Below are 17,500 nucleotides of genomic sequence, written 5' to 3' on the forward strand. Positions count from 1 at the left end.
TCACCCTCACGTGATCTTTGAAACTCTCTGCAAACATGTGAAACACATACTGACTCACAGACCTGAGACCTGAGGTGGTACAACACCACCCTGGACTGGACCTGACCCTGCTCTGGTCCTGGGCTGATCTGATGTCTGCGAGGTGCCGCAGAGACGCTGAGCAGACGAGCTCTGAGGTCCCACATGTTGAAGGATGTTTACACACTTTTTCCAGGACTGAGAGAAGCCAAAGTGTTGAGTGCCAGCTTGAATTCAGTATGAAACCCTCATTTGTTTTCCACAGAGAACCCGCATGAGGATCCTTAGTCTGTACCTCAGTCAGTCCAGACCCTCAGGACAAGACTCAGTTCGATCAACATGCACCACATCCAAAGACGCGTTGCCGTCAGCCTTCTCTTCAGGATGATGGAACCACATGACGTTTCACTTGTGGTGCTCAGAGATAAGTAGGAAACGAAGTCTCTTTGCAGAAGTCATGAGCAGCTTGACGGAGGAACTATTTTCTTTACGCAGCTTCATGCAGAAGGAAACGTGCACCGACTGATGGACGAGAGGCCGACTCGGCTGAGCTAGCTAAGCTTGCTGACGTTACAGCTCAGCCGAGGAGGACGTCGTTAACATCCCGCCCCGTCAGGAGCCTGTCGCCCACGAGCAGGTGCAGTAATACGTAAAGAAAATAGTTCCCATGTGAACCTGCTCTGTGGATTATCAGGGGAGTGACAGCGCTACAGATAAGAAGAAAAGTATCTCATTTTAATATGGTCAGTAGTTCTCTGAATGACCCCTGAGACTGCGGTGAGATTTGGGGTTTTGTCTTCACTTCACTTCAGTGCAGTCACTTGGAGCACCACCTAGTGGACACAGGTTGAACTGCAGTCGGGGCTGTTGCTGTTTGTCTTAGCTGAGCTTTACAAGGCTGCTGCTGATGTTTATGTATCTTACGTTTGATTAAGTCTTTATATTGAAGCAGTTTCGTGCTAAAGCGTTGCCATCATTCTGTTTTTTTTACTATAGCCAAAGGGTTTTAGCTGCAAATAGACTTTGTTATGGAAGTTATTGTTAATTATCAGCTGAACATAAGGGGTGTCCATCTCCAAAGGTGACTGATGAACCTGCTCTTCACCATGCTTGTCTGTATGTGTGGATTTATTGATTGTGTCTTCATTTTACCTTAATATTAATATTTATTTTCTGGATATGACAAACAGGTCGTGAATAATTCTAATAATAAAACCTGTCTGTTCATGTGTTGGGTTTTCGCCATTGAAGATTCTGTAGAACAAGCTGAAGTTAAAATCTTAAATGAAAAGTTTACAGGAGCAGTTTTGTTTTAAAAAAATCATAGACACTCCATTAACACCTCTTCTTCTCTGTATTTCCAGCGTTAGCCTAGCTGGTCAAACACTCCAGACTGTGAACGGGGATGCTTTATGTTTTGTTTGCTGTTAGCCACCCGTTAGCTCGTCGGGCTGTTTGTGCTGCAGCAGCTCACAGTCTTCAGCTCCTCCACACTTCCTCTCTTCAGAAAGCACAGCACACAAACAAAACACATGCTGAATGCACACAGTGTTTGGAGTCGAGGTGAGATCATCACTCTCATAAAGTGGCGCCGTGGGCCTGGCAGCAGGCCATCATACACACACACACACACACAGGCTGAGTTACCGTACAAGGCGTGTCGACAGAATAATGAGGGCTGCATGATGCCCTGCTGACAGCTCAGGGCTGTCAGCACTAACATGTTGAATAAGCTCACTCACAGTCCAGTTCCATCTTGTTTATACTGTCGTGTGTTTAGACTATAAAATAAAGTTTGGTTCAAACAGCAGCAGGTGTGAGTCTGAATGTGAGCCCATCAGAAACACTGAGGACTTTCTCTGAGGCCCAGCGTGCAGGGCAGCACATGTACTGGGTCCATCAGGGCGCCCATGAGGAATCACTGCACCAATGACCAACAAAAACCTGGTCTGAAGTCAGTGGTGCAGTTTTCTTCCTGCTATTTGAACGTCAATGTGTGTACACTTGGATCTGGCCTCATTTGAATCTGCACGTGTATCTGCATCCACCCACCCCCACCCGAACAGATCATCTTCTCTGACTGGAGAGCCTCGTCTGCATGGACTCACATACAAACAAGCTTTGAACGTGGACGTATTTATTGTGTGCTGTGTTGACGCAGGAGAGTTTCAATGATTACAGAGGCTACTTTTAGTACTTTAAATGTTTCCAGTGCAGGTTGTCTTCATCACAAGGTTGGTGGTTTGATGGTGTAGAAGCTACAGGACAAGCACAATCTACTTATTTTCTACCATTTTTTGCTGCTTCCAACACTAAACTGCTGAGCATGTTCAGGAGACGTGTGCTGTCAGTGCTCATATCTGTGATGCTTGATTTAATATTAATATCCATATCAATGTACACACAACGTACTACCCAGATGTTCAACAAAATATTAAATTCATGTGGCCATTGTCAGAATAAAATAAATATTTTCTGTCTTTCTAAGTTTAACAATTGTCCACATGCTGTTTTTATTTGTTATGTTGTCTTTGTCTCATGCGGACAGTGGGACAACCTTCACAGAAATCACATACAAACCTCACAGTGATCTTCCAGCCATGTCAGGTACTTAAGCACCCTCTAATGGTATTTCAGGTGTACTACAGTTTTCACCCGTTTACTATACACACACACACACACGTTTGGTTTGACGTGTTGTTTGATAATTTTGTGTTTTGAATAAGAATATTTAAAAGAGAAAAAGCTTGTCATAAAACAACTGAAGCGCTGCTTCATGAATCAATGCAATTAATTCCGTTTTTAATAAACAAAATCATAGTGCAGCATCAGACTTGGCACAGTCACTGAGCTGAGACACAACAACAACATCAGATGAATATGTCAAACATTGTCAGTAATTGTGCTAAATTGAGTGGTGATGGGAAGGTGGACGCAGGACATTTTTACATGTCATAAAACAAAATTAAATTAGCAAAATAAATGTACAAGTTCCGAAACAATTTTACATTTCAGAAAACAAATTAACATCACGCGAAACACTTTTACAAACGCCCAAACAAATTTACAAGTGGCGAAACTCTTTCACGTTCTCAAGAATCAACCGGAAGGGGAATGTACCAACTCCGGGGTTGGACCGGAAGTGCTAACGGGGAGCGGCCAATACGAATTGTTGTCGCTGATGGCGTTCACGGTCACCCAAGATGGACATCGAGAGAGTGAAGTTTTTCCCGTTCTGTGGACAACAAGCGGGCCGCTTTACGCGGTTTTGTTTGTCGTGCGGTCAGTCTTTAGAGTTTTTAATTGGCGTGGACCAGTCGGAAGGACCAAACGCGCGAGGGCCATCTCACCAGCGGGATAAAGCTAAACAAAGTAAGTGTAGCATAGCGGTCGCTACCTGAAGTGTGTGAATGAACGTGAATAGCGCTACTGGTTAGCAGCTGTTAGCTTGCCATTTTGAAACGGAGCTTTGTTCATTTCAGCAGAAAAACCTCGTCCATCATATAAGCAGGTCCTGGAGTACAGAAACTCCAAGTCAAAAGAGCTGTGGGCTCTGGACCAAGAGGAGGACATCGGGCTAAAGAAAGAAAACACGCCCATTATTAACGTCTATCTATCTATCTATCTATATAGATCTAGATATACTTTATTGATCCCAGGCTGGGAAGTTGCAGTACAGCAGCAGCAGTACGCACAACAAGCTATACAAAAGTTACAAATAACAGTATAAAAGTGGCAATATGAAATACAAGATGTCTGTCCATCTCAGTCATACTCGCCTGTCTGACTTGAGGTGACTCAGAAGTGGATGTGTATCATGTTAGATCTTTTGTACAGATTGAATCAAGTTAAAAAGAAAGATCTTTGAACATTTAGCCGTCTGGGCAGGACAACAGCAGCTCTCGTGCTGAAGCCACTGGGCCTTTGAGTGTGACGAGCCGGAGCCCTGTGTGGCCCACTGTGAAACTGTGGTGGCACAAATCAGACCGTGGAGGGACACCACGTTCTCCGTGACTTTTATATTAGCTACGTGTAATACATGAAATGAACCTTATCTTTGCATGTTAAACACTGGATTGATGGCACCAAGTGGAACTGATTTAAAACCTCTGAGAGGGAAAACACTCCTGTTACTTGTAGAGCCAGAAGTAGAAGCACCTGATGTACTCAAACAAGCTGTCCAGACAATGAGAACATTTAACAAGGACATGCAAGACGGACCGTATGTCCTTCTGCGTCCAGACTGCTCAGAGGTGGTCCTGGCTCAGCAAAGCCATTCAAACCGGCTGAATATTAAAAGGAACTAGGGAGGCCACACTGCAGGGTCACCTTTTTCATTTGCCTTGAAACACATTTTAAAGGAGGTTAGTGGATCTCATGATCCAACATTTTCACATATTTTAGATTCTCCACTGAAGGATATAAATACAGTATCTACAGATCTGTTGGATTTTTTGTTTTTACAGCAGTGGATGATTGTCATCACATCAAGGAGCACAGCTGAATTCAGTGGAGCTGACACTGTGGTGCACCCATTATTTCTTTCTTCTAATATCTGTTTATGCATGAATATATTTATTGATTAATCTATGACAACACTGTCAGTTCTTGGTCCACAATGCAAATGGTATGCATAGGGTTAGATGTGTACTACACTAATGGCTGGTTAATGATAATTAAGCATATATATCACATGGCATATGTTTTTTTCCTTAATATCTTAAAGTATATAATGTATTGTATGACCCCATTTCCTGTCAGAAGATCTTGTACGTTATCTTGCTGGCCTTCATTCAAATCAACAGTTAATTTAACAACTGATCTGAAATCTTTGTGAGAGTAGCGTAAAGCTGCAGTGTGGAAGGTTTTACATCCTGTAGTGCTTTAGGACAGTTTTACTTCCCACATCACAAGCCCAGAATTGGCTTCATTTGTCAGTTTTTGATAGGGTGGGGTTACACCGTGCTGTGTATGTCACTGAATACAAACATGCAAGGATATAAAGTACATACAGTTATTTACTGGGGTGTTTGTCTTTCAGATTGAGGATGCTGCTTCAATGGTTGCTCTGCAAGAACGAATTGCGAGACACAGCACACGTGTGGCAGACCACCTCCGATGGTGTATTGTTGACCGTAACTCACCTGTAATCCACAGGTAAGATCATATTTTTATTGGTGTGATTTACTTGGTATTACATTTTTGTTATCAGTTAGTCACTGTGAGTCTGTCTGTCCATTCCCTGCCTCGGACCAGACTGTAAATAATCAGCCACCACGCCCTCTGTGTCATTCGTCCAGGTGTGTTTCTGTGTCTTATTTGTTTACCTTGGCTTGCCGTGGCCTAGAGTTTGGAGAAGTGGCTTGTGATCGGAAGGTCGCGGGTTCCCCAGCCCCCCATTAGCTGGCTGATGTGCCCTTGAGCAAGGCCCTTAACCCCCAATATGCTCCCTGTGCGCTTGGTGCAGCCCACTGCTCCTGTGTGTGTTTCAGTCAGTGATGGGTTAAATGCAGAGAAGTCATTTCCCAGCTTGGGATTAATAAAGTAACTTAACTTAAAATTAAATGAAATTTGTTTAGGTGGATTGTAATTTTCTGGAAGAGAAGCTCTAACAGTTTTCTTTAGATTATTTAAACACACAGCAGTGAAACAGTCTGATGGTCTTTCAGCCCTTCAGTTTCTCACGGCACTAAAGCAACACCCGTCTGCTGGCCCGTCCTGTGCCACGAGCGACTCGCTGGCTTTGGAGAGACTCGTCAAACCTGACCTCAGCCCTTCAGGTGGGAACAGGAGAAGAAGAAAGTCAAACCTTGGCCTGCTGGGCTGATTGTGAAGGTTTGTATGTTTTTGTAGCTACTTGGAAAACCACATTACCATGGTATATCTGAACATTTAAGTTTTTCCTTTGCAGGAGGTGAGGCTGCTGTCTGTGGAGGATGTTTTGATGTTTGCAGCTGGGCTGACATCACTTCCCTCTTCTGGCTTGGAACCACTGCCACAAACAGAGTTCTTGGATGACTCTCCATTCCCAATGGCAAATACATGTTCAAACTTGTTGAAATTACCACTCTGAGATTCATACAGTGTGTTTAAATCCCAGATGGACTTGGCTGTTTGTAAGCCACATGACTGGATGACCCACAGAAAGTGTTTAAAATGAGCATGTTTTTTTGTTCAGTCAGTTGTTTTAGATCCATGATCCTCAAACTGTTGTCTGTTTATGAATCACTGTTTTAGATTTTAAATGAAAAAACAAGTATTTCAAGAGATTTTGTTCTCCATTCAAAAATGTAATAACTGCTGATTATTTTGCTTTTATTCACGTTTCCCACTTTGAAATAATTAAGCTGTGATAAATTCACACACTTTGTGTACATGTTCCACTAATACAATAAACCATTCACAGCTGAGCAGTTTCTTTCAGTCTTCGACACAGTTCAGTTGCAGTACTCTGGCTTCTGTAAATGACCGTGCTCCATGACCAAGTCTACGTACTCCTGCACGTGTGCGCCCCCACATGGAGCTCTGGTCAGGAGAGCCTCAGGAAAGGCAACCACTTCAGCCTGTTCAATTTTAAATCCACAGTCTCTGGAGCCAAACCTGAACACAAAACACAGTCAACTTTATTGTCAAATGTGCTATACATGCATGACACACAGCACGGATGAAAGTTCAGTCCTCTCAGACCCACGGTGCAAACAGGCGATATATAAAATATACACACTCTGAAAATATAAATATAAAAAAATAGGCAGAAGATCACAGTCAAAGGCACAAGTGATATAGTAAGAAAGAACCAGGCAAGGTCTGCAGAAGATGAGGTGAGGTAGTGTGGTATAGTGCAATGGGAATAATTAATTACTAAAATGTAAAAAATTATCATTAATTAATTAATAATCACATTTATTTAAGTTTGAGACAGAAGGAAAACAAATACAAGCATCAGTCCATCACCACAGTATCACCTGTGTGGTAAGTGGTACACTCACTGGACGTGAAGCTGTTCTGGAGGGCCGAGTCCTGTGACCGATCCACAGTGTCACACACTCCTCCAAGTCCTTCTGAAGAACATCTCAGCAGACACCGACGCTCATGACGTACCCGGCGTCTCTAAGGCCTGCCAATGGCTCCATCCAGAACTGACACTACAGAAACTGATAAAATGATAACTTTCACTTCTCAGCGTGTACGTGTTTGAATGAATGAATGAAATCAAAGGTTTCACATAATTAAATGACTTGATGAAGGCCACTTACCTCCCCGTTGTGAACATGGACTGTCCTCTGGTTGTGGACGAGCCGAACATGTGGCTGGACGCCATGATCCCGTCCTCCGTGCCGCAATCAGGCCTCAGTCTCACGGGAGTGACACCAAGGTTTCGCACACAAGACAGAACAGCGGACCATCACACCTGGGTCCTGATCTGTCGTCCACATGCAAGCCACAGCACTTGACGTGATCCATCCAGACAGCCTGGAGGAGCCAAACCCAAAGGCTCAAGCTGTATGTGGTACGAGGCCGGCTCTACGCAGGGGCAAGAGGGGGAAGTTGAAAAAACTTCACAAAATTAATATATTACAAGTTGACAAAATATCTACAATAGCGGAAAAATCCGCCGAAAATGGACACGACACAGTATCAGACTCCTGTCACCTGTCTGTCCCTCCGCCGGGTATCTTCAGGTGTCAGCACGGCAACGGACTTTCTGCGTTCACTTACACTCGGAATATGACGTTTCTCTTTTCCTCCCTCCCTTAAGTAGCTGATGTACTTCCTTAGAAGTATTTTAAATGCTCGAAAGACACCCAAACAAACATCAACTTACTGTGGCCAGTCATGTTTTCCGAGGTTGCGCAGTGAAACACATCTACCTCGGAAGTCGGGATTTCCGACCCCGATCTCTCCAAGTTCCGAGTGTAATTGAACGCAGCAGAAGCAGCAGCGTAGTTCCGCACTGTTTTGTTTCAAATCATCACAGCGGTTTTTACAAAGCCAGCTTACTTATTTTCCTCTCCAGCTTCCGGCAGCCCACAAAGAGAAAGTTAATGCTGTGTAATGCATCTGTTTTTCAGAGCTTTTAAAAAGCGCAGTGCTGCTCCTGCCTGTATTGATAGTAGAGGCAACGATGCTGCTGCTAGCACATCAGAGACAGCAGCTAGCATAACTGCTACTTTAGCATCAGCAAGCGCTGCTTCTCCTGTACCTTCCCCAACAAGTGCTGCCCCAAAGCAGCCTGCTCAGCTGCCAGGTGACTTAAATCACCATCTCAGCCAACGCTGGGTAGTTACCCAAAGCGGGCATTTGGTACAACATTAAGATCATTTAATCCTGCCTGGTACCGCACACGACCATGGCAAAGCAGGAGCTTAGTCTTCAGGTGGGACACCCAGGTTGGACAGGTCTGGAGGTAGAGGCCTGACAAAGTGCAGTCCACTTCTCCAGGTTGGGGTTGGACACAAAGCTAACAACCCAATTCAATGAAGAAAACACTTGCTATAAGCACAGGGGGAACAAAGTGCTGGAGGATGACGTGTACGCATGCTGCCCCCTTCACATTTCTGAGTGCCCCCTCATATGCCTGCCTAGAACCGGCCCTGATGTGGTAAGCTCTTCTGACAAACCGGAACAAATTCATCACGTGATCCCTCTTCACTCGCAGATCGTACTTTTGTTTGAGTACCTGCCACATCACGCGCTAGCCAAACAGCTGTCCAGGTCCGCGAAGTTCCAGTCGGATGGCCCTAATTATGGCGTTTGTAGAGGAGTAATCCTTTCTGCGATACAACCCGGCTTCATTCACTTTGCTTTTCAGAGACCTCAAGCTGAGATGAACACCGTGTACACATGACATCATGTCCGCGATTACAGCGTACGAGTGTCCCTCACTAAAATATCTCAGCACCGCTGCAGCATATCTGGTCCTTCCGACTGGTCCACGCCAATTAAAAACTCTAAAGACTGACCGCACGACAAACAAAACCGCGTAAAGCGGCCCGCATGTTGTCCACAGAACGGGAAAAACTTCACTCTTTCGATGTCCATCTTGGGTGACCGTGAACGCCATCAGCGACAACAATTCGTATTGGCCGCTCCCCGTTAGCACTTCCGGTCCAACCCCGGAGTTGGTACATTCCCCTTCCGGTTGATTCTTGAGAACGTGAAAGAGTTTCGCCACTTGTAAATTTGTTTCGGCGTTTGTAAAAGTGTTTCGCGTGATGATAATTTGTTTTCTGAACTGTAAAATTGTTTTGCTAATGTAATTTTGTTTTATGACATGTAAAAATGTTTTCTAAAATGTAAATTTGTCTCAAACGTTGTAAAAGCGTTTCACATTTTGTAATGTTGGTTTGCACTTCCCGGCCACCGTAGGGAAATCCCTTCCAGTCTGCTGCAATATTTAGAACTCAGTAAAACTGTCCAGTGCTTATCTTATAATCTTTACTGAGCAAAATATTAATGGCAACAGTGAGTTCACTTCTGTTTGACTCACTGCTCATCGTGAAGTTTTGCAAGTCATCTTTCCAATCACACGCAGTACCAAAGTTGTCCAGCAGATGTCAGCATATGTGCAGGAGTTAAACGCTCTGAAACAGCAGCACGTTCATCGTCACTGCTGGACCGCAGGAAAAACTTTGTGTCAGCCCTCACTTTGGTGATCAAAAGAATAACATCCGCGAGCGTCACGTGTTCTTGAGTATATGAGATTAATAAACTGTGGACAACCTGAACACAACAAAAGCTGATCCTCTGCTGGGTGCCAGCTGGTGCAGGGCAAAACACAGCACACCACAAAACCAATATTACAGTCAATAATTTATATTAAAAACAACATAGAGTGAACTATGTGGCCATGTCATCAGACACCACCACCATCTCTACTCCTCCACCTCCCCAACACCACCACCACCACCCTCTCTACTCCCCCACCTCCTCTCCTCTTCTTCCTCTCCCCTCATCAGATCAACATATAATTCATTATTTTCTGTCACTAAGTGTGTGTCCAGTTGTCCTCGTAGTTTTGTGTCTCTCCCTCCCTTTCTTTCTCTCTCTGTATCTTTCTGCAGGTTTCTCTCCATCCAGATCTACATGTTGAACTGCATCCTCTGACAAACCCAGTGACAAACCCAGTGTCTACTGTCAACATCTGCCTGTTGTTCTTCTATGTAGTGATATTAGAACTAACAAACAAATACATACAATACACAGTCTTCAGAATTCCAGTTACAACAACCTGTCATGTCTGTCCTTTGTAATGTATGATGTTTACTGCATGTATGTTTCTCTCTCTCTCTCTCTCTTTCATCCTCTCTGTCCTGTCTACCTCTTCTTCTCCTCCTTCACCCAGCCGACTATCAGCAGGATGGTTCTCCCTTGTGAGTCGGGTCCTGCTCAGGGTTTCTTCCTGTTAAAAGGGAGTTTTTCCTTGCTGACTGCTTGCTCGGGGGTTCAGGCTCTGGGTCACTGTAAAGAATATAGAAACAATTTTGACTGTATGAGGTGCTATATAAGTAAAACTGAACTGAATTGAATTCAAAATACGTACATTTAGTGTTGAAAGATAAGGCTGGTAGTTTTTTCTTAGTATCAAACCTCACATTCAGACCCTAAGCAGCAGTGAATCATCGTGTTTGTGTCACAACCTGATTTATATTCTTCCCTTAAAAACACACCAGTGAGCCCCACTGTTGTCCTTCATCACCATCCACACACACACACACACACACACACTGCAGAAAGCTGTAGACTGTTGACTTTGAAGCATTATATTATTATCATGCTGATTGCTGACAGGAAGTGAGATTCACAGGTTTGGCTATTTGTCATCAGCAGAATGTGCAAACCAACCTGGAAAGAAAAACTTCTTATCTTTATCAGGAAACAATAACACGACTGCAGTCCAGTGCAGTGCAGCGCACAAGTTTGTCATTAAAGTTACTGATCAGAGTTAGTGCTGCCTGTCATGACGTTAACCATGGAAACATTCACTGTGACGATGCTAACATGACGATGCTAACATGACAAGGCTAACGTAGAGCTGCACAAAGACTGTGAGAAACTCGTTTGTGTGTGTGAAGTCAGTCAACAAACTAACTGAAATGTCTTACAATGTCACTACTAATAATTTTAATTTGTTACCAGCAAAATGTAATATTCAGAAATGAAGGACATATTCTACTTAACACATAGCATTAATAAACGACTAAACAAATCGCCTGCTTGTCCTGTCTTCACTGTAGAAACATGAGTTTAATGACATGTTTAACACCAGGACTCCTTTAAACAACTTCAGTGGAATACAAAAGTTTTTATTATTCATGATGCTGACAGGGTAGTAGTTCACAGCATGCAGCTCACATTATAAAAATTTCAAAACAAATAGAAATGTTTAAAAAACTAAAAAGGATTTTCACAAAGCAACATTTTCACCATGTGGATATCTTTCACAGCTGCCATCTGATTTGCTGAATAAGTGCTGCAGCTTTTTATTTTTTCACTCACGCTGTTCACAGCAGTGTCCTGACTGAGCATAAAGATGGATGACAAGAGAGCTCCCCCTGGTGGCTGGCTGCAGTACCACTCAAAACCCCTCCCCTTCCATGTTAGCAGATGGGATATAAATTTATATAAATTTTGGCTTCACTTAAGTACAGTGGAAGGAAGTGTACGATATGATATGTTGGCCATCTTTATGAATGTCAACGGCAGCAACATCCCACAATTTAGGAGATCCTTGTTAGCCACGTTGACATACCATGAGAAATGGACAGTACCGGTAATCGTTTTTTAAGGGTTATACAGTAGTCCATCCTGCAGTCAGCCGGTTTTGTTGACGGTAGAAGCTCAAACAACAACCTCATTATGACTTCAGGATTGGGTTCAGCCATTTCTGTTGGTCAAATGCTAACTGCTGCAAATGTGTCCCTTTTACAGTTCTGTTAGTACAGCTGTTCAATAAACCAAAACTGACAGAACAGACAGACATGGAGCTGTGGGAAGGTTTTTTGCGAATAACATTTTGAAATGTGCTAACTGGCAACCTGCAGTTTTTATGATATACTAACCAGTTAAGACATAACTAATCTTTAGTTAGCTGGTTAATTGTGTCTGAACTCAGTTCTGGCCTGAACTGAAATCCTGAAATCTAATGGTGTGAAGACCTTGGAGCTGTTGGAAGGTGGATAATTTTTCTTTTTCTTTTTCTTTTTTTTTTGTTGGAACTAAGCTAGCAGTTTAAATGTGCTTTCACTCTTTCTGCTAAGCTAGGCTAAACATGTTATGAATCTTTCTGATATCCATCTGAAACATCTGACTCTGGAGAAGACAGAGGAAAAGCCTTTACTGAAATGAAATGTTGGACTGTTCCTTTCATCTTAGTATCAACAGCAGTAGTGCAACACTGGTCAAAAGTAAAACAATTAAAAACAATTTAAACATTGTAAGACAACACTGTGTACCTTTAAAATTAATGAAAATGACTGAGTTCAGTTAGTCTTTACAGGCTCGTAATCATCAAATCCCACAACAGAAAGATGACTTAAAGTGTGAAGGGCTGAAACAGACAGTAAGAAATGGAACAAATCCAAACACTCAAATAAAAGTACAGACATAAATAAAGTGCATTGTGTAGTGAACAGGAAGTGATTTTGGACCCAGGCCACAACTTTTTCTGACCAAATACATGACGTTGTGCCAGTTCCTGGATTTATTTGTATTTCTGGAGACATGAAGAAACTTCTGAAAACTACAACACTACACTCGTCCTTCGCTGACGTTCATCCACAGCTAAGACTAGACTTTGCAGGGAGGTTCCTGGTTTCATTTTGATACTTGGACACCTCTTTCGCAAAGAGGCAAAAAAAGCCCCCAAAATCCCCCTTAAAAATTACTTTTTCTTAACTGTTTTGGACAAATTATTACACAGTTTTGGAAAGTTTGAGTGTCGTGTTGCCTCAGTAGCTGATGATGTGATGAGCACATCTTATAGACTTAATGATGACTCGATGAATCACTAAAAAAATGGGTAGATTAACTAATACAAAAAACTAAATATATCAGAAGTTTAGGGGTATGTAAGTATTAACAAAAACAAAAGTGCATGTTAACAGAATTTGCTGATGCCAAGTGCAAGCAAATCAGTTTATGTGTTATTCTTGCAAAAATACTGTCTTAAGCTGATAACTTATGAAATGATTAAGTGTTTCATTTTAATAACTGTGCTAAATGTTTTGATGCTGCTGTGTATTAGTTTTACAATAAAAGTTAGGCTGAGTCGTGTCAGGTGGATCTTCAGTAGGTTTGAGTCAAATCGCATCAAGGTGACCCTTTCACGTTGTTTTCACATTGGCATCACAAAAACATCTACTGTGCGTCAAACCAATAACACGTTCATCCCCGACACACCTGTCCTGGATTAAACTGTTCGCAGCCTATAGCGGAAGCGAACATTTGTGGCTGGCAAAAGGATTCCCAGTCCAGCCCTGCCAGTGTCCACGGTGACTCGAGTCTGACCTTCCTCCAGCTGAATATCAAAGTAGATCAGCAGGACACACAGGAACTGCTTGATCTCGTTGATGGCAAAGTACCGTCCAGGACACATGGTGGAGCCGGAGCCGAACGGCATGCGGTAATACTTGAGCTTCTGGCCGTCCTTGTAGAAGTCCGTCTTCTCTCTGCCGTCCTGGATGTAGCGGTCAAAGCGGAACGTCTGGTGGTACAGAAACCACAACAATGAAGGTTTTCAAGCAGCTGCACTAAACACAGTCTGGACCCTCAGGATCTCTGCAATGGATGTATTTTAAGAAGTGCACCAAGTCAAAAGAAGTTTCCTATCTGTCGGGCTTACTCTCACGTTATGTGACCCATTGGACATGTACACCTTTTATGACACAAGTCAGAGGATGGGTTTCATGTCATTTGCTCAAACCCTTAAAAGTCTTTAAAGTGTGCACACAATTAAGCAAAAATGCTTAAATATATTGCAATCCTTTAAGAACACCTCAAACTCACTGACTGATGTTAAAGGTCAAAGAGTTTCACAGAGAGGTGAGAACGACGGATCAGAATTAACCCATGTTAGTCGTACCTGTGGCTCCTCGTAGATCGCAGGGTCCATGTGCAGACTCTGAGGGTAGAGGACGATGATGTCTCCTTTCCTGACGGCCGCCGAGCGCTCACCATTCAGCCTCAGACAGAAGTCCTCTTCAGCAACACGGATGTTCATGGAAGCGGAGGAGAGACGGAGGCTCTCGTTGATGGCGCTCTCTGTGGACATACGTTGAGGTCCTCATTCATCAAGTCGATCCTGTCACATTTCCCCCCACACAGACTGGATCAGAAACTGACATACCCAGATAAATAAGCTTGTCCAGCTGTTCTCTGCCCAACTTCACATCCTTGTCTCTGCTGAACTCGACTCCACTGACGTTCAACATGTCAAGGATCTCCTGGCGGATGACCTCCAGGGCCACTGGGTGACTCACCAGGTAGTACATGGCCCAGAAGCAGGCCGGGACTGTGTTTGCCACAGACGCCCAGAGGATGGCAAAGTGATGAGCTAAAATCAAGAGACGAAGAGACACGAAGAGCAACACAAGACAGTAAACAGTTACAAGATATATGGTTTGTTGTGAATGCACCCAGTCCTACCAGTCCTCCCTACTGTGTATCGTCCTCCTCAGCCTGCTGCTGCGTTAACTGCTTGTGTTAATTATGAGTAACTTGATGACTGCTCAGAGTGAAGCTCTTATGTTCAAGAAGGTGTCTGCACTCATCAAAGTTTGTGTGAGAAGACCCTCCAGCCTCTAACACCACCGTACAATTGGAGTGTTTCTGCAGTACCAACAAATTCTTCTTCACTTCAGGATTGTGACACGTCTGTTTCTGGATCATAAAAACCTGGTCATGACACCCCTGTTCTCACTTAATGACTTAATGATTCTATGAGGACTTGTTAATGGGTCAGAGAGCAGCAGGACTGTTCTGACTGTTGGAAATCATTAATTGTAAACTCCTCCCTGTTGAACAGCCAAGTCCAACTCGTCTTGTCTACCTGCTTTGTCGATGGCCCTCAGCGTACCGTACTGGTCAAACAGTTCCCGCCGTCTCTTGACAAACTGTGAAGTGCTGGACCAACATGACATCTGATGTGGCAGGAAGTAGTTGATGAGCTTTTTGCGGCTGGCATTGGCCCGTCTCAGCAGCCTGATGGGGACCTTGGCGACGAGCAGAGGAAACATGGTATCAAAGCTGTCAAAGTTCTCCTTCAGCATGCCCATCTCGCTGTGGCGGCTGCTGGATGCCGGCCTGCCGTAGATGGTGTGGAAGGTGGCCTCGAACATGACCGAGTTGCAGAAGTCATACATGCTGGCACTCTTCCAGCTGCTCTCCTCCCCCGAACTCACATTCATGTGGTCCTGACGAAACACCAGCATGAGGTTGCCCATCATGCTCTCTGTCAGGGCTGTGAGGTTGTCTCCCTGGAGGAGCTTGAAGGAGCGGAGGATCTCTTCGTGCAGGCCGGGATAGTTCCCGCTTCTGACGGGGGGGTAGCCGAAGACGACGGGCGCCACCTTCTCAGAAAACTTGTGGAAGTCCAGCTGTCGGCCATGTTTGATGATGCTTGGATACATGAAAGGGTCCATGATGAAGGTCATATATTTACCTGCAGGGGAGAAGACATGCAGCGAAGACAGCGTCTAATAACGAGATTCATTATCAAAATATTTACAGACAGAAAGCAGAACCACCAAGATTAGTGTCACCAGTTCAGCACGTGGACCACATGTGGACCACACAGTGAAGCTGACCTTTGACCTCTGGGCTTCAACATTTTATCCTGTTAGACATTTGGGTGAAGTTTTGTCACAGTTAGCGCAGGAACTGCTCACGGGGACCTTTGACCCCCAGAGTCCCCGTCATCGATGACGACGTAGAGACAAAGTTTGATTTTCTCTCTTTGTTAAACCACAGAGGGAACAACAGCACAAACTCTTCACTGTGACCTGACACGTCAACATGACTGACCTTCAACAGTTTCACTGACTGTAACTTCGGGTTCAGTTTCACTTTGTGTTTCTGTAACCAGTGTTGGTTGATCAGGGTGGGAGCCTCGTGATGTGCGTGACTTTATGAAACACTGAAGCGAACCGGCAGCTCGCACACATGCTGCTGGAGGCGAAGGACGCAGCAGAGTTTAAGCACCAACCTGCGATGTGGACGGTGAAAATGTCTCCAAACTTCTTCTTCTGTTCCTCTAGAAAGGCATGGGCATCTCTCCCAAACTCCAGAGCCTTTCCAATGAAAGGAATCCAGCCTTTAATCAGCGGAGGCTCGCCATCTCTTCTACAAGAGACACAAAACTGGTTTCATTAACGTCTTGAGTGAACACATTTCCATTTCTAAGATCTCTTTTGTCAGTTTTTATTAAAGTGTGGCAGAGCACCAAGCCTGTCTGTTATCACTGAAGTTTCGACATGTGCTCTTTGAGTCCACCAGCATTAATCAATCACCCCATGGACTTTGACTTCAAGCTGTGTAAACTCAGACAGGAGACTCGCCCTCTCGGATCAACACCTCGTCTCTCCGCCTTCTGTCGGTCAGTTGTGTGTGTTTTGGAAGACTTATTAAACGTCCCGTCGACAAAGAAAATCAACAGAGCGGAGAGAAACTGCACTTTTAAAAGAAGCCTTTCAGCAGCAGCAGCAGCAGTCTGGCCCACACCTGTCCACACCTATCCTGACCTGTCCTCACCCGTCCACACCCGTCCTGACCTGTCCTCACCCGTCCACACCTATCCTGACCTGTCCTCACCCGTCCACACCTGTCCTGACCTGTCCTCACCCGTCCACACCTGTCCTGACCTGTCCTCACCCATCCACACCTGTCCTCACATATCCACACGCGTCCTAACGTGTGCACATGTATGGGTGAGGACCTGCCCTCACCCATCCAAACCTGTCCACACGTGTCCTCACCTGTCTGCACATGTCCTCACCCATCCTCACCTGTCCACACCCATTGGAGAGGTCTTCATTCTTTTACTTCAACTCATGAAAACATGAGCAAAACCAAAGTGTTCAGTGTAAATCAACCAGTTGATCAGCACCAAACGGATCTTCTTTGATAATCAATTTATTGATCATCTTACAAAACAACCTCCGTGTATCACCCCGATGTCACGTTTCTGTCCGATGATTCAGCAGGTCCTTTGAAGTAACTCAGAGCTGTGATAGGATTTAGACTCGAACCCAAATGCCGGGACTTCGCGGCTCCTGCAGGCTCGAGTGCTGTCCAATCCTCAGGTGGATCTGGGAGTTCCCTTGGGTGCAGACTGGACCAGACTTCACAGAAAAAATTACCCACAATTCATTGCACTCATGACGTTGACATTGGTAGTTTCCCATGCGAAAGAAAAAAACAAAAACAAAAAGAACTTAAACTGTTTGAATCTCCTCATCAGGAAACTGAAACATGCAGAAAGTCG

General features: G+C 44.2%; 2 protein-coding genes and 2 long non-coding RNA genes across 6 annotated transcripts in view; 2 read left to right on the forward strand and 2 right to left on the reverse strand.

Annotated features, from left to right (window-relative positions):
* Positions 1–1,245, forward strand: part of si:ch1073-184j22.1 (erythroferrone) — an 8,301-nt gene extending 7,056 nt beyond the window's left edge. Inside the window, exon 8 of the mRNA XM_046409410.1 lies at positions 1–1,245. This exon is cut by the window's left edge and continues 187 nt beyond it. The gene's annotated coding sequence lies outside the window, so the exon portion shown is untranslated.
* A 1,867-nt stretch (positions 1,246–3,112) lies between these two features.
* On the forward strand, positions 3,113–6,169 carry LOC124069893. The gene is made up of 4 exons (XR_006845121.1): positions 3,113–3,390; positions 5,060–5,175; positions 5,688–5,853; positions 5,930–6,169. It is a non-coding gene; the product is annotated as an uncharacterized LOC124069893 (long non-coding RNA).
* Positions 6,163–9,162, reverse strand: LOC124069892. 3 transcript variants are annotated; one of them, XR_006845120.1, is made up of 4 exons: positions 7,672–9,162; positions 7,275–7,542; positions 6,984–7,172; positions 6,163–6,618 (listed from the first exon to the last, which is right to left on the reverse strand). It is a non-coding gene; the product is annotated as an uncharacterized LOC124069892 (long non-coding RNA). The 3 variants fall into 3 exon arrangements; XR_006845119.1 differs by having other exon boundaries at positions 8,699–9,159; XR_006845118.1 differs by having other exon boundaries at positions 7,275–9,154.
* Positions 9,163–11,308: 2,146 nt separating this feature from the next.
* LOC124068798 (cytochrome P450 7B1) overlaps positions 11,309–17,500 on the reverse strand; it is an 8,546-nt gene continuing 2,354 nt past the window's right edge. Inside the window, exons 2-5 of the mRNA XM_046407288.1 lie at positions 15,068–15,679; positions 14,366–14,572; positions 14,102–14,280; positions 11,309–13,723 (exon numbers count right to left, since the gene is read on the reverse strand). Of these exons, the coding sequence (XP_046263244.1) occupies positions 13,430–13,723; positions 14,102–14,280; positions 14,366–14,572; positions 15,068–15,671 (1,284 nt within the window). The 5' untranslated portion in view covers positions 15,672–15,679 and the 3' untranslated portion in view covers positions 11,309–13,429. The remainder of the gene's footprint in view (positions 13,724–14,101; positions 14,281–14,365; positions 14,573–15,067; positions 15,680–17,500) is intronic.

Source organism: Scatophagus argus, chromosome 13 (assembly GCF_020382885.2).
Source record: "Scatophagus argus isolate fScaArg1 chromosome 13, fScaArg1.pri, whole genome shotgun sequence".
Lineage (NCBI taxonomy): Eukaryota > Metazoa > Chordata > Actinopteri > Scatophagidae > Scatophagus > Scatophagus argus.